We start from the raw sequence: 16,531 nt of genomic DNA, 5'->3' as shown, positions 1-16,531 counted from the left end.
TTTGAAGCAGGGAAAGTGGAAAAGGACAAGCCCTTTAAAGTATTAACTTACCCACACCATTTGTTTTCTTTGAACATCTTTAAAAAGATCAAAGATTCAGCACGCACAGCTGAATATGAAACAAGCAATAGCTGCAGGCTAAGTGATGATGAGATACTGGCACATTTGAATAGAGCCTCTATAATACGCTCCAGTATAGGACATAACAGTAATTCCACCTATTGCAATTAGATAATGGCTTCTGACACTTGCTCCCCCATGCTTAGATCTCACCAGTGCCGACTGGCTTTCCTGATGACCAGCAAGCCCCAAACCAAAACTGTCACAGAGCCAAGAGCCACAAGGCAACTTCCTACATGGCTCCAGAAATGAAGGGACACAGACAAGAGAACATCTGGCAAAATAGCCCCAAGGATCCTAGAGCCTGAGAATCCGCTTGAACACCTCATTTTACTACAGAGCAATTAAGAAGCGTGAGCTCCAGTACAACAAACATCTGAACTGCTCATTAACCTCCCACCTTAGCCACTTCTAACAGCAACAACACCATTATGAAGGACCCCATGTGTTGTGTCTCCAGTCTTTCCTCTTGTATAAAAGTCTTATGTCAGCTCTGTGAATTTAAGAAGGACAAATACTTAAGCATCAGGCATCTTTACTCAGTTTTATTAGACAATTTAAAAAGAAAAGTTGAGTATGTTTTAATTTCCATGTTTTAATACTTCATCATTTCAAGAACCTGACAATTATGGAAAATAGTGTTTACAAAAGTTACAAAAGCTGCACTGCTGAATTTCAGAAAACATGATTAATTGACAAAGAAGCTTTATAAAATGCATAACAGATTTTCAACTGATTATGAAACATAGATAGTGATATTTCCATGTATACGTGTTCACAAAATCAGCACAGTCTTGAAATTAAGGCACTTTGGATACATAGCATTCACTTCCATATAGGAAAATAATTTCAGAGAAACCACAGTAAATTGCTACTGGTAGGTAGTGACAGTATGCCCAGTACTGGCCATCAGAGCACCAGGTTTGTGTGATGAGTGAAGCTCTTGATAAAAAAAACTGAGAATTTTTTTTACGCTATTAACATAGACGACTCATTCAAGCAAATTTACTTTTAAGGAGCTGAAGGAAGAATTCCATGATTTAAACTCTATAATAAATACAATTTTAGAAATTAACCATTTTAAAACAAAAGTCTCTGGTGAACACCGCATTAAGTTCACATTAATGATTAGTGCATGTAGCTTTTTCAAAAGAACAAAAAAGAAAAGCGTTCACTTTCTCCATCCAACATCTGCCTGCCGCTTCATGAGGTACCCACCAACCACAGTACTATCCAAAGGAAATATAATACAATAGAATAATTTGTGAAAGAAGCAATCTCTCCTCAAGACTGTACATTCGAGTCTTTTCATTTTCGATTGTCACGTGTTTACTGCCAGTATTCCAATCTCAGTCAGTCACAAACACGCTATTTACTAACAGAGCTAGAACAGATTCTACAAATAACTATTCTCTTACCTAAAGAAAAAAATAATAATCTCAGATGGTTTTTACTCCACTTCTCTAAAATGAAATTCTAGTGGTAATTTAATAGTTCTGTAGCCTTCTATTGCAGCCTTTGGTACACAAATTCTAAGGAGTAAAAATACAAGACACCCTTAAAACCTCTAGAACCCAGTCCTGCAAGTATATAAATATTTTAACAGGAGTTAAATGCAATGGTTAGCAATGACTTCAGCAGCCATATGCAGGATCAGGCACTTAATTTTTTGTATAATTATTGTTGCTGTTTTACTTCACCAATCTGAACAAGAAATGTTGTAGTGTAGGACAAAAAAAAAAAAAAAGACTTCTTCTAAAAAAAAAAATCAAAGTAGAGTCTATAAATGGAAGCTATGTTTACTCTAAATAGCTCAGCTGGTAATTTGAACAAGTCATTTCCCCATTAGTACTTTACAACATTAAGGACAAATCAGTAGGGTCTAACAGATTTCACCTGAAGTCAGGAAGAAACAAAACAAAACCTTCTAAGAGAACTTGCTTATGCCCAGCATCTTCACGCATTTTCCTGCTACACCTGCGATGAAGCATTAACATCCAGAAAAAAACCAACTGTCCTTTAATGTTAATTCTTCTTTTACAAGAATTACAGTCTAAACATACGTATGAAATCCAGGTACTCAGCATTCCTTAACACTGTAGGGTTCACCTCACGTACACCAGAAGTTTTAAATTTAAAATATAGGATTAACAGTTTTGGATCTAATCAAATATGAGAATTATTTACCTTCCTGAAACATGATATTCTATTCCTATTTAAAGTGACATGATGTTACCTGGACTATAGAATGATTTTTTTGTACCTTTTTTCTAGGGCCCTGAGCATGAACGAAAGACCCAGCGTCAAGAGTGCTGATGTAACCTTTGCTCTGCCGGGCAATCCACAGGACATCATTTTGCAATATGTTGGTATTGGGAGAACTTAATTTGAAGAGCAGCATCGACAGTTCCACACAGTGTAAGGGGAAAAAAGCATCGCACTGGTAAAGTAGCCACATCCTGTAGGGTTGATTCTATTACTTCCTGACAGAGAGTCCCTCATTCCTATGCAGGGTGATAGCAATCAGCTGTGGACTGACGCACAGCTGTAAAATGCTTATTCATAACCTGCTAATCTAAAGAACTAGAATACTAGAACATATCCTATCTAGGCGCTCAGTTTCTTACTTCAGGGAGCAGCAATCACTTCACGTCCATTTTTCGATGGAAGAATGACTTAGGGTGTCTGTTCTGCACCCCTCTTCAGGGTACTGAAGTGTCCTCCAGAATTAGGGTTGTAGCAGAATGCATCTTTATAAAGTCACATGCCTCCACAATCTGAAGGCTTCACCAAGTCAGAACAGTAATAAACTTTGCTTTTATACGTGTGATTATGTGAACATTTACTAGGATAATGCCATTTAAAAATAGTGTTTTAATTCAATCTTTTCTAACAGACATAAAAAGTAGTAGTTTCAGTGAGTACATTTTAAAAGCAGTAAGAATTGAGGATATACCAAGTCCTACAGTTTCTGCTTTGTTGGGAATCTCTCAGCAGAACATTCACTTCTTTGTGATTCAGGTCTTTCACACGTAAGAATACAGAGCTGTACACTACATTGCGATTACCAGTGTCCTGAGATCGTGAGAGCAGTTTCAAACGTGTCTTCTTTTGTGAACCTTTATGAAAGAAGTTATTTCAGGTCTGAGCACAGCAAGAGGCATTAAAATATATCAGATTACTCCCAACACGTAGCCACAGCTGTAAGTTGAATTGGGACAAAACCAGAATATCTTTATAGAAAAAAAAAAAATTTTGCTAAATGAGCAGTATAAATGGAAGGGAGGATTTTAACTAAAGTTATTATTTTCTTTTTTTTTTTTCATTATGTAGGAAAGAATTTGGCATAACCTACATTTGGTTTTATATTATCAGGAAAACTACCAAAGTTACAGTGGAAGACAATTATTCATTCATCCCTAATCTAAGCAGAAAAATCAATCAAGTTGAACAACAGTAAATAAGATAATCTTTATATTGGCCTATTTCGATTACATTGTTAAAAAAAACAACAGACATGCTGACCAATGTCACATGTGTCAATGATACTACTGTGATTGAAAAAAAAGTTAATGCACATATTATGAAAAGTGAGTAAAGTAGTTAATGCTTTGTAAACATATCTGGGGACAAATGTTGCAATTGTGATTCCAGCTTTTACTGAACACATTTTAAAAAGCTGTCACAAGGGCCTTTTCCCTTTGACTGACACACATTTTAAGAAGCATATTATGATCTGATAACGTAGGACTACATGTGTATGCACACACATACTTCTCCGCTTGCACACATACATATATTATAATATATACACATATACACACACAGAGTATACATATGGCGACGTATGCTGTAAAACATTACCAGTGTCAGAGCGGTGTCCTACCACTGTTCCCAGCTAAAGTCATCTCCTCTACCAAATACAAGAAAAAAGCCTAAAATAGTAAGGAAAATGACTGCATTGCCAGCCAGGACCAGACCACAGGCTCCCCATTTGATCTGAAATGCAAGGAAATGAAACAATCAAAGCGTTTCTTATAAGATATGTACAGACCAGTTATTTATTTGCATTAGATAAACTAAACAAAATACTACAGAAAGGTGCTAAAAGCCTAAGAAAAAAAAGACAAACAACAAATAATTTGTGTGAGTAATTATTCAATTAGCAACCATTCATATTATTAATACAGGACTTCAATAGACAGGCTGATAATGCTGTCTTTTAGGACAAAATAATTATCTTGCCATACAACCCACTCAGCAAGGAAAACATACATAAATTATAGGAAATCCTGATGAAACTAGTGTTCTCTTAATTGCTGTGCATCAAACTAAGAGTCTTTCAAGTAAATGCAAGTAACGAACATGGAGAAGAGTATGTGGTCTTAAAGGTAAGTAGCTTTCTGCAGCTAAGTATCTGCCTGACAGAGTTTATTTAAGTAAACAACATTTTACTCTTAAAAGATGTTGCTAGGAATGAGCTATAGAATAGCTTTTTTGAGTAACTTAGAATTAGAGTTCCCCCTCGTGGTCATTTTTGGTTCTGCCAACTGTCAGGTCCATAACTTAAAACGCAGCGTCAGGGAAACGGTGCATTACAAATAAACCACAAAGCACCCAAAGTTTTAAGCAAAACTGAAAGACCAACAGGGGAAAAACAAAACAACTCAAAAACGTCATTGAGTAGTTTGGGAGACAAGAGGAAAGAGTTCTTTGCCTTGCAAGCAGAAGTGACAAAATTTCACCAGTGAGGAGCAGTTTAGAGAAAGAGAAACTAGCAGGATTTCCTCAGACTCAGGGGACAAAGCTTAAGCAAGGGAATGCCCTGAAAACCAGAACAGCCGTTCTGCATAATTGGCCTTTTCTTTTTTAACTGATAATACACACTAGTCACCAAATTATCAATATCTTAAATGTAGAAAGCAGACATTTTTAAGATAAAAATAAGGAAGGTTGCACAAGAAGCAATGCAAAATTTGATGACAGAAGCATGACACATAGGAGGAGATAATATCTTGTGTTAGATCAAAACATAAAGTTGGAAAAAAGGGACAACTTTTTAATCATGTAAGTCCTTTGCTGGGGTCAAAAAGCAGCATAGGCACAGACACAAACCTCAACAGTGGGATTATTTTCATTGGAATGTAGAAACACTCAAAATAATGAAACAAAAGTCAAGATTTACAAACAAAACTGCCTCCTCTGGGTCAAAAAGGAGCAACAGTGCACTTTGAAAAGTTTATAAAGACTGTTACAATACTCGATAACTGATTTTTTGCAATAAAAGCTACCAAGTAGAACTTACCGCTTCAACCCGTGCAAGGATGATAGGAAACCCAAAGGCAGAAACAACAATTCCAGTCGTGAAGAAATACGCCAGCTCCCTGCAGGCACTGCTGGCCGCATCGCTATCGTCACTTACTCTTTTCGCGATGAAGTGGGGAATGGGGCAGATGAAGTAAAATATTAGGACAAACAGTGGCCAGTATACACTGGGGAGGGGGAAAAAAAAAAGAAAATAGATTATTAATTTGGAAAGAGTTCCTACTTAAGCGTTTTTTATTTAAAATAAAATAAAAATAACTGTGGTAGCTGCGATTTTATATAAATTATCTCAGAAGAAGGGCGGTCTGTGAGGGAAAAGGTGGTTAAATAAGGGGAAAGCGTGAGGGGGGGGGGGGAGAAAGGGGGGTGTTTTGTCAAGTTAGGCGGCCGTAGCGGGAAAAGCGTGAGGGAGGGGGCGCCGCTCCTGCGGGGGGAGGGGGGGCAGCACCCGATTTGGGTCAGAAAAGGCCTCGAGTAGGAGCGAGGAGCGGGGCGGGGGCTCACCCGTAGTAGTCCAGGGCGCAGCCCAGCATGAGGAAGGTGAGGCCGATGGCTCCGCTGAAGGAGAGCGCCACGAGAGCTGCAACGGCACAAGGCAGGCGGTGAGGCGGCCTCGCCCGCTCACCCCGCCCTGAGGCTCCGCTCCCTCAGGGAAAGGGCCTCGGTCCGCGGCGGGGCGGGGGGGTCGCGGCTCGGAGCTGCCGGGGGCGACGGTGTCGCCCCCGGCAGCTCCGAGCCGCGACCCCCCCGCCCCGCCGCGGACCCCAGGCGCCCTCGGTACCTTTGATGCCCGCCATGTTTCCGGGGGGGACGAGCTGCGCCTCCGCGGGGCTCCGCGCTGAGGTGGCGGCCGGCGCCTTCCGGCTGCTGGCCCTGGCTCCGCCCACCTGCCGCGCCACGTGACCTCCCTCCTTAAAGAGACAGCGTCGCCCCGACTTTACCAGCGTCGCTCGAAAAGGGGCGACGAGCCCTTTAAGGGGGGGGGGGTGCGCCGAGCCGCCCGTCGCCATGGTTACCCGCCCATGTTGGAAGATTAGGGCGGGTCTTTGGGCCATGAGGCAACAAGCAAAAAAAAAAAAAACACCCCTAAAAGTCTTAACATAAGGTTGCGTCTTGGTATGGCTACTGCTAATGTAGATGTCCTTTAGGCCTACAGCAATAATAAATATATAAACACACATCTGACTTGAGTCGCTTCTATAGTTTTAGTGGTCAAAGACATCAAAATCTCTTTTTGAGGGGAAGGGTTTGTGGGTTTTTTTCCCCCCCCTTAAGCCAGAAAGGTTGAGTTTTTTCCCATTGCAAAGTTGCTCTGTATAAATTAAGCTTTTACCGTTCCTTTAACCCACGTGCAGTAACAGGAACTAGCGTTTGCTCTTGAGGAAATCAAGGAAAAAACAAAACCATTTGTTTCTAGAGCAAGTAATTTACGGTTATGCTCATGTGTACAAGAAGCAGGTCTCGCCCAACCCCGCACTGGAGCAATGACAGATGTATTAGTCATATTTAAAACACTGCAGACAAAAGAAATTTCCATTTTGCATTAATTAATGCCTCGTTGCTTATGCAGCACATACAGAGATGTCGCCCTGACCTGTGTTTAAAGCAGGACGGTGCTACCAGGGGCCTCACACAAGGAGTCTCGACAGGGGGAGGGAAAGGGGGGGGGCTGTCACCAGGAGCTGCAGACAAGAGTGCACCAAGGCCACAGCTCTGGCAACTCTCACCGATACATCCTCGAGGAGCACAGATAAACCAGCAGAAACCAGCGGGAACCAAGGTTAGGAACAAGACAGCTTTCTCAAGCAAAGAAATGAGCCAAGGCGAGACTGCATATGGAAAAGGAGCTCAGAGTTCATGGAGAAGGCACCTCTTCAGCAACCACCAGGGACCACCAGAGAAGCCCCCCGGAGACTCAGACCGCATGCGTAATGACTATGTAAATATGATAACTAGTTCCAGGGAATAGAATGAATAGGTATAATCATTCCGGGAAATTTAATGCATATGTATGTGGCAGAGCAATAGAGACTTCGGATGATGCGACACACGGGGTGCACACTGGACGGAGTGATCCCCCGCGCACCCGGCGCCGTAATGAAGAGAATGCCTGCTTCTTAACGCTACTTTGGTGTTAAGGAGTTTTACTCCCGATTTCGGTGACAACGGCAGAGGGTTTTTTCCCCCCACAAGCACAAAACATATCTGAATATATTAATTTGAGCTTTTTAATGTATATACAAATATTTTAGACCAGTCACAATTTCATTGAGTATATATTGTATTTACAAAAATTACAATAGTTTAGTCAAACAGTAAGCCTGAACATTGATAACCTCTGTCACTACCAGATATGACAAGAATTTTTTTTTAGTTAACTATTTTGATATACATACGTCCTAATACTTCCATGCATCCATAAAAACATTAGGGATGGGAGTAATCAAAACTTAAGTGGGGTAGGGTAGATAGAGTTTAATGATGAATGGGTATTTTGTGAATGTATGAGTATCCAGAGTTGTTTGCCATGACAAACTTGATACAAAGCTAATGTCGTTTTCATTATTAAAAAAGTACATTATAGTAATGAGATCCTTTTTATTATTAGGCATAGGTCACAATATCTACAAATGTAAATGAGAAACAATAAACCAACAAATCACAGGAACATGATTCACATTCCAGTTATCTCTTTAAATAAGACAAGCACATACTGGATCAAAACATTAATAAATAACATCCAGTTTGTTACTATTATCTTAAGGTCTTTTATATAAAAGGAGACCTACGTGTTGGTTTCACATTTTCAATTAATGGTAGTAAATAGTGGACCAATACAACAAAAGAATGACTTTTATACAGAGAGCAATGTACTTTGACACACTGTCTTTGCAGTAAGAGTTTTGCCACTTGAAAATTTAAGTGCAACAACAAGTGGATTGTCTTTAAAAACACCAATTTTAAAGATTTGCATCAGATATCAATCTTTTCCTTAAACAGTAAGTATGAATGATTTCCTGCCTATCTTCTGAATATCTGCCCTTTCAAAGCTCAGATACAGATATGTGTTGGAAATGAACTGCTAGTTTTAGTTATCCCACGAAAGGAGAAAGCCAGAATTTGGGCTGAAGAGCATAACTTGCGTTTTAACTAGGAAAAATATTCCAGCTTTAGCATCAGAGATACCTCCTTGTGACTATTATTGCTTTGGACCAATGCAAACTTTAAGATAATCAAGTTGGGCTGTATTTACCTCAAAGATCAGACCTGGTCCACAGATGCCTACATGACAGCTTCCACACTGGGGTCTGAAAAGTGAAGCTGCCACAAGCTGCATTCTGCCGAGAGCCTTTGCCAACTGCTCTGGAGCTGCTAAAGGCATAGAGGTGATGCAAGCAAACTTCTGAATCTTCACAAGGGGAAATATTACCCACCATCCAGGAATTTTCTAAAACTTCAACTGATGCAGCAGGGTTTTAATCGTTGACATTTCTTTGTTTGATGGCTTTAGCTATTAAGGAGAACTTCAGTGGAGATATAGTACATGCTTATTCTCCACTTTTACAGATGGGGAAAATCATTTCTCCCAATTCACTATTTCCCCAAAACTGCTGTTTAACAAACCAACAAGGTGCCGTTTAACATCAAATACTTGTTGCTTGCTTTAAAGACATTGTGCTGTGGAATTTCTTCTGCACATTTCACTGCTGGACTGTGAGGTGAAGTACAGTATTAATGCGTAAAGCAGCAATAAGCTGCCACACTGATCTACCCAGGATTCAGCTTTGTCTCTATTCAGGCGTACTATATGAGCAATTAAGCAGCAAATGGTGACTGTCAGAAGTGTGCCTAAACCACATCTGAGCACTTAAATTTGATAAAGTTTGATCCAAACCTAGGAAGAAAGTACATCGAAGTTTGGGCTTCACCACCAGTTACTGAACTCAACTGAAGTGTTGCCATATCACGATTCACAAAAAAGTAGGATATTCACCAGCTACACGGTGTCAGAGACAAAACAATTCCGCCTTTTCCAGAATGTGTTCTCTCACCCCACTTGAATCCACAGGGGGGAAAAAAAAAGTTACAAGAAACTGTAACCCCGTGGCTCTCACATGGCAAGCCACACAGCTAGATTTCCTCTGGGCTCAAGATTCTTGATACAAATATAAGGAAACCTTTGTCTTGTTCTTCATGATAAGTATTAGGCTCACAATTTTCTGAAACATCTGAATTTCCAGCCAGAGTTTGGTTGATCTGTGACATTTGTGACAAGAGACTATACAAGCACTAGCACAGGTCTGCAGTGGAGACTGATAAGATACCTAATACAAGGGTTTTTGCCCTTGGTTTTCAAATTCTGACCAGGCATCATTTAGCTCCATAAATATCATCTTTGCATATTGTTCATATGGCTGCCCTGTAGCCTGGAACAAAAACAGAAAAAGGGATATCACATCTACTGAGCCAGACTACAGAAAAGTGACATTTAAACAGCTAGATTCTCAAGCAGTTACAGTTTACTTTCAGCAAATGGCTTTCAGTTATATTTGACAAGAAAAATCTACTCTTTCTGAGGGCTGCTTACCTGCTTTACAGCTTAAGAATCTTCAGCTGCTCAGCTCCTCAGAGCAGATAACCCCACAAGTTTATGGTAAAGCACTGCAGCCCCAAGAGGAGATAAGGAATTTTAATCTAAGCTTTGCAAGAGGCTTTCTACTAGGACTGAATGAGAGAGCTGCCACTTGACACAATTGCTTGATAAAAGCAGCATCCCTGCAAGCCTCTGTGCAGCCCTCGTCTTCAAGCCTTGCCCAATGCCCTGAAAACCTCAGAACCTCCAGTTGCTTAATGGTGGAAGCCTCATCACTGTAGGGTTTCCCAGACTGCTTCATTGCACATCGGCTGGCATGCGTAAGCAGCAAGACCATAAGACAAGTTTGATAGTTGGATAACCTAATTCTTCCATTTTAGAAACATGATTTTAAGGCCTCTGTCCTTTCAAATGCCTTTATCACACTGCACTTTTCTGTAGCAGGCGCAATATTCTGGACTGTTGTCCAGCCACTATGGTTTAGAGTCAGAGTGAGGAAAGCTGAAGGTCTGAATCCCTGTTGCTTGGAGAGGCTTATACCAAGCACAGTCTTGAGGGCTGGGCTTGGTTTGTCAGAGTTCTCACCATTCAAAAACTCGCCAAATTTTTCAACTAGAATATTTCTACAAAGTTGTTTGGACCAATAAATTAAGCTATCACATTTAATGCTTTATTGTTCACCTTATTTTTGAGAACAGCGAAAGTTTCTGAACAAGATGAAACTAAGAAAACCTTACCTTGTCGGGATGAACGACAAGTACTGCCCGCCGGTAGACCTTCTTCACTTGCTCTGGTGTTACAAGATCTGCCATACTAACAGGTTTCCACTTGGTCTCCCCTGCCCATAACACAGTATGCATTGTGGACAGTAGGGCTCTTATATTTCTCTCCTTCCCTTCAATCCATTCTAGGACCTGGAGAGAAGAATGAGAATTCTCAGGTTGTGCCTTATATTACATGTTCCAATAGGAAAAGAGTTTCTCCATTTGAATAGGAATGACTCCAAGGAGCAGCCGGCACTTCTTTCCAAGCTTTAGAAAGCCATTGGAAGGTATTTGTCAGTCTGTGTTCTTTGTCTTAATTTTTATATTACTCCTTGAAAGAACATCTCTCATTTTGCCAAAACCTGAGTTTTGCAGACTAGCAGAGATGTTCTTTGGTATTTATCTGGTACAATAAAATGTTTTTTAAGAAGCTACTACAGACAAGAGTTTGTTCAAATTTATTTTTTCTAAATAGGAAAAAAAATATTTCCGATGAAGTAGTGGAGATTCTTCTGGTTTTTCTTCAACATCTACAGTTTAGGACATTGTTTTGTCTTTCTGGTCACATTAACTCACTGCAACGTGAACAGGGAGCACAGCAGTTTATGATGTTATCAAGTTTAGACACATACCTTATGGAAGGCAAGCATGTGAGACCGCCTGGTACTAGGGATCCGGCAATGCAGTGGAGGATGTGCACTAGATGAAGTAGGTGCTAAAACTGTGATTAATAGCTTCTGGCACTAGAGGGTCTGGAAGATTTGCTCAGCTGCCTCCTCACATTCAGGAAAGCTGGTCACTTCCTAACCCCCTCCACCATTCAGGGACAATGGCGCAAGCAGCCTCCAGCATGATGAGAAGGAATGTTTGTAAGAGCATAATAAGCAACAATATAGCTTACTTTTAATTTCTCTGGGTCCATCTCCTTAGCCATTTCTTCTTTTCTCATCTCAGCTATTGTTTTGGGTCCTTTCTTGTCCTTGTGAGCATTAAAACCTTGACCAGATAACAGATCTTCGAAGTCCGCAGACACTTTTGGTTTTGAATCTTAAAAAAGAAGTTTTGAAGTTGTTCTCAAAATAGAGAACTCTATTTTATAGAGTATAAAACTCTCTATGCAGAGTTTTATTTAACACTTTTTCCACCGAAGCCACCCCCACACAGTTATCACCATAACAGTCTCCTCATGCTCAGGATGTGCAGGTTTTCACAAAAGAGGTACCACCTAATGCTACTTTTGAATTATCAAGCACATTCATAATCCAAGAATTCCTAAATACACTTCAAAGTCCAGGACAAGACAGCTAGAGCTGTTGAGCTTTGTATCTCAAGTGATCAGTAAGTGATCACTTACTTGCTTAGATCCTAACCTGTTTAGGTGTTTTGAGCATTAAGCAGTCCTAGAAAGACCCAACCTTTTGGATACTGAATTCAGAAATGCTTACCAGCATTAGCTGGTCCTTTTCCACGTTCGTTCTGTGCTCCGGGCATTGCTGAGAAACTCACGTTGTAATTGGGCTTGTTCTGGGGAGAGGAATGTGGCATGCTCGATTGGGCTTTGGATTGCGACTGCTGCCAGCCGTAGCCCGGTCCTTGCTGCCAACTGGTGCCGCCCATGGGCTGGGGAGAAGGTCTCTGCGGTGAGGGGGGGAAGCCTCCGCCCAGCCCTGTTGGTGTGGTTGGTTTACTGGCAAACGAAGGGCCACCTGCAGTGTACGGGGAAAGAGTGATGGTGTGCATTAGTGAACAGGACGCTGACGGGCCTTCTCTAAAGAAAACCTAAACAAAATACCCCCAGCAGCTGGCTACTATTTTCAGCTCTGCCACAAACTTATTTTTGTAATTTTAAGCAAGACCCTTCAACTTTCCTGCCACTGCTTTATAAGCTGCTTAAAGGACAGTGCCCACCTTACAAACTTGCACAGGAATTAGCGTAGTGGCTTGGCAGGGAAACAGCAAAAGCTAGGTGCAGCCAGCAGCTGCGAACCACAGTTGCTGCGTTACGTGTTGAAATAATACCTAGTTACGCTGGGCTGTCCTGATGTCGTGCCGCAAAGCTGTGTTCTTCAGCACCTTATTACCTGAGGGGATGATCCTCTCATTTAGTTTGTGGTGGGCAGTATGCAGTATAAATGTTTTATTGTTTGAGACCAACATCCACACTCAACTTTGACTTTGAAACGTGTCATGGAAACTGGGGTGAGTGCTTTTGACATAATCGTGAACTATAAAAATGTGGTAAATATCCTGTGGATGCCAAGTCTCCATTTGTTTTTAAAATCTGTAAGTTAAAAAAAACACCACCAAAAACAACAACAAAAAAACTTCAATGGCTTTAACATGAGGCTTGGCATACTTTTTATTTTGCTCCTGCAGAGCAGCTAGCAATCCAGCAGAGGGAACTGGGAAACCTAATTCCAGAACCATGCTGGCATTGACGCAAAGGAGAAAACAAACATCAGATAAAACCACAATAGCTTACAAGGAGCTGAAGGCAGTGACAAAGGGAATAAAAATCTATTTACCAGACTCAGAGAAGCTGGCATGTGGGTTTTTAAGGAAAACTTAAGTCGGTTGATCAGAACTGCCTTTTTAACACTGGGGCCTAGGGTTTGCTGATCATTTTGTGAGATAAAACAAGGAGAAAATGCTTGTCGAGGAGTCAAGCAGTCATTTGTAGCAGGTGCAAATGAAAACAGGCTAGGGATTCAGACTCCCTCTTTAGATAGGGCTGTGAATTAGGGGCAGATTAATGAGGTACCATAGGTTTTCTCACAAAGGACAAAAACAAACCATGTCTAGAAAAAGGAAACAAGTCCTCGAGGACCCCAATAGCTTTTAAGAGCCAAAGCCTGTTTCCAGGCATGCCCCCAAAGCCAGTAGCAACAGTTCTCCAATCAAAGGCAAACAGAGCAGCATCCTTAACCAGAGACTTTGTTGAAACTTATGAGAGGTATGTTACACTTTGCAATCTACATAGCCTAACTGCACTGAGGTCCCAACAAACTGTTGGCAAGGTTTTTTGATGCAGGACCAGTAAAGGAACGTATTTGCAAAACCTTACGGAGAATCAGGCAGGAGGGAAAACCTGAAGCATGTTCTGAGAGAAACACTGTCATGCAGTCAGCCTGAGAGGACTCAGAGATCTTTGTCACATCCCAGGTTGTTCATCCTATTTCTCTAAAATAGAGCGAACTGGTAATTTTTATAAGGAATGCAAACCTGCTAAACTTGCTCCAAGAGTGCCCAAATCAGCAAATGGATCCAGTGTTTGGGGTTTAGGATGATGAGTGGGAGTGCTGTGGAGGGATCCTGTAGGACTGGTGGCAGCTGACTTGCTTCCCACACCTAGGCCACCTTTAAGAAGAAAAAAAAAATTTTTTTTTTCTAGTTTTACATGGGCCCAACTCTCAGTCACATGATGTTACAAAGCTGCTGTTAAAATTCAATGTACTACTGTTAGGTTTCTAAGCAAAGTCTCAACTCAACATTGATCCAGACTATTTGCACACCTACTCACAACTAAGTTCAGCAGCTAGAATGTTTCCCAGAATGTCTGCAGTGACAGAGTAATTCTGACAAATGGATTTATTTAAAAAAATTAAAATCCTTGAATTAGCTTTGCGTAGCAAGTTTTGCTAGGACGTACTTACTCTCCCTATATTAGAAAGGGTCATGCTATTTAGTGGTATCCTAGCTACTTATAGCACATCCCAGGTCCATCTCTCAACTCCACGTTGGAATGAAACACAGCTATATACACCCTCAGCTAGTACCTGTCCCACTTCGGACCCTGGTCTCCTGAGGAAGAAAACCAGGGCTTTTGAACTGGAAAGAGTTTGGCAATCCCTTGCCAGATCCTCATCTGGCTGCCTGGGAGACCAGGACAGCAGGCTCAGCATACCTGCTGCAGCTTGACAAAAGTAACTAAAATCCTGTTTGAAGGTTTGTTGCATTAGGCCAAGTGCTAAGTAGCAGGCAGTGGGAACCAGTTCTTTTCAGGCACTGGCAGTATCTTCCATCTGCCTCTCCTCTCTCAGTGCTCCCTAAAGTGTTTTTCATTAAGTGTCTTGAATTTTCGTGATACGTACCCGGTTTGCTGGGCCAGTCCCAAGCACCTGAAACATCTGGTTGAATGGAAACCGTTGGTGTGCTAGAAGCTAAGCAGAATGATTACATATAAATATCTCAAGGTAATACAGCAAAGCCAATGTATTCCAGCTTCTAGGAAGAGTAGGGGGCAAGGGAACAGAAGAGCTAGTACTGTACTCTCTGTATCTACTATTCACTAATCAGAAAAACTTCCTCACTATAAGCATTAAAAATTTAGCATTTATTTCTGATCTAATACTGTGCAGAGGTAGGTGGGGAAGGACACAGATTTATAGTGTTCATAGATTTGGTCGAAGGCTTTATATGCATGTATATAAAACCTTACCACTGGAATAACACATAGTCTTACACATTTCTGACTACATCCCAACCCAAGGAAATATTCTATACTGAGAAGGGCAAGGTTGGAGAACACGAATAAACAAAACATAACACACACATGTAAACCAGAGAGAAAGCACAGGCTTTCCTTTAACCCTGCATCAAATAAAGTTTGCACATCTACACAGTTCACCCTGCCAGTATTTCATTATTCATAGGCAGTAGCACTGTAATTCAGTACCTCATCATGCTGGGATACCATTTAAATTCCTTTCATTAGTGCAGCCAGCTCCAAGCGTGACCCAAACATCTTATTCACAGAGTTAATATCCGATACCCAAGTCTGGCAAAGCGGGGATATAACCAGTGCCAGCAGCGTACTACTTCTCTCCTTTGTCATTTTGACTTTCCAGAGAGACTGTCCCACCCAAGGGACATGTTTTAGATGATCAGAAACAGATGAATTTGTATCTGGATGTGTTTCAATCACAGAAGGCTACAATATTAAAAATTTTGGGTGGGGGGGAGGGGAGAGCAAAGGAAATAACTAAGGGACAGTATTTCAAACAAAGCAAGAGAAGAAAAAAGTCCAAAGAAAAAAATTTCCTTGTCTTATCTTCAAATAAGAGTCAAATTTAACTGTGAATGTGGCCGGGATTACTATCAAATCTGAAGAAAGCAGATGCTCTTTGACTAAAAGAACCAAAGGACTTGTTTTCTTTAGCATACTTAATATGCTGTGCTCTATTTAGCTCAATTAATGGTAGTTTGGTTCAAATGAGACCTCATAACCACAGGCATATGTAGGCAGATGTTCTTAGTGGTCTCTTTTCTTCATGTATAAAAATGGCTTATTAATTAAGTATAAGACATGAGCATAATAATTCTCATCCTACCACACTTCAAATTATGAATATGCTTTAAATCTAGAGACATAAAACTCTTTCCTGTTTAGCAGGGTTTCTGTGGTTTAGACTCATTTCATGGTAAGCATCGATTTGTACTTAATGGCTCCATCACAAAGCCGTATTTCATGTTTACTTAAATACACTAGAAGAGCCTCGGTTTCTTACCCATGTGAAAGGGATCACTGTGCACAGTTGGTGAAGGACTTCTTGTTGCTTGAAGAAACGGATCACCAGTGACATTTGATGAACCAAGAAAGGAGCCCAGGAGGTCTGGACCAGTTTGCTTAGGGCTACTTCCAAATGGGTCAAAGGCAGTTGCTGGAAAAACATATTTGAGAAAAGTAATTTGCTAGCTTGTACAATGAACGTGCTCCAGGGAAAAGAAC

At 40.9% G+C, this 16,531-nt stretch overlaps 2 protein-coding genes across 3 annotated transcripts in view; both read right to left on the bottom strand.

Annotated features, from left to right (window-relative positions):
- Nucleotides 1-638: 638 nt before the first annotated feature.
- LEPROT (leptin receptor overlapping transcript) lies at nt 639-6,322 on the bottom strand. Of its 2 annotated transcripts, XM_067301372.1 has the most exons (5): nt 6,227-6,322; nt 5,950-6,025; nt 5,426-5,612; nt 3,985-4,119; nt 639-3,239 (listed from the first exon to the last, which is right to left on the bottom strand). In XM_067301372.1, exons 1-4 carry the CDS (start codon nt 6,240-6,242, stop codon nt 4,003-4,005), a joined length of 396 nt encoding a protein of 131 aa, XP_067157473.1. In that variant the 5' UTR covers nt 6,243-6,322; the 3' UTR covers nt 639-3,239; nt 3,985-4,002. The 2 variants fall into 2 exon arrangements, with proteins under 2 accessions (XP_067157473.1, XP_067157472.1); XM_067301371.1 differs by having other exon boundaries at nt 639-4,119.
- A 3,448-nt stretch (nt 6,323-9,770) lies between these two features.
- The window catches only part of DNAJC6 (DnaJ heat shock protein family (Hsp40) member C6), a 38,073-nt gene continuing 31,312 nt past the window's right edge, over nt 9,771-16,531 (bottom strand). The window contains exons 13-19 of the mRNA XM_067300507.1: nt 16,311-16,463; nt 14,895-14,963; nt 14,026-14,160; nt 12,249-12,509; nt 11,705-11,850; nt 10,777-10,953; nt 9,771-9,872 (exon numbers count right to left, since the gene is read on the bottom strand). Coding sequence (XP_067156608.1) covers nt 9,771-9,872; nt 10,777-10,953; nt 11,705-11,850; nt 12,249-12,509; nt 14,026-14,160; nt 14,895-14,963; nt 16,311-16,463 — 1,043 coding nt within the window. The remainder of the gene's footprint in view (nt 9,873-10,776; nt 10,954-11,704; nt 11,851-12,248; nt 12,510-14,025; nt 14,161-14,894; nt 14,964-16,310; nt 16,464-16,531) is intronic.

Source organism: Apteryx mantelli, chromosome 8, assembly GCF_036417845.1.
Source record: "Apteryx mantelli isolate bAptMan1 chromosome 8, bAptMan1.hap1, whole genome shotgun sequence".
Classification (NCBI taxonomy): Eukaryota; Metazoa; Chordata; class Aves; order Apterygiformes; family Apterygidae; genus Apteryx; species Apteryx mantelli.
This window is presented reverse-complemented; position numbering and strand designations above follow the sequence as displayed.

Coding starts and splice junctions, on each gene's coding strand:
- LEPROT (XM_067301371.1), bottom strand. Junction 5,613..5,949: donor TGCGCCCTGGACTACTACGG/GTGAGCCCCCGC, acceptor CCCCCTCCCCAG/TGTATACTGGCCACTGTTTG. Junction 4,120..5,425: donor TCCTTGCACGGGTTGAAGCG/GTAAGTTCTACT, acceptor CTTGCATTTCAG/ATCAAATGGGGAGCCTGTGG.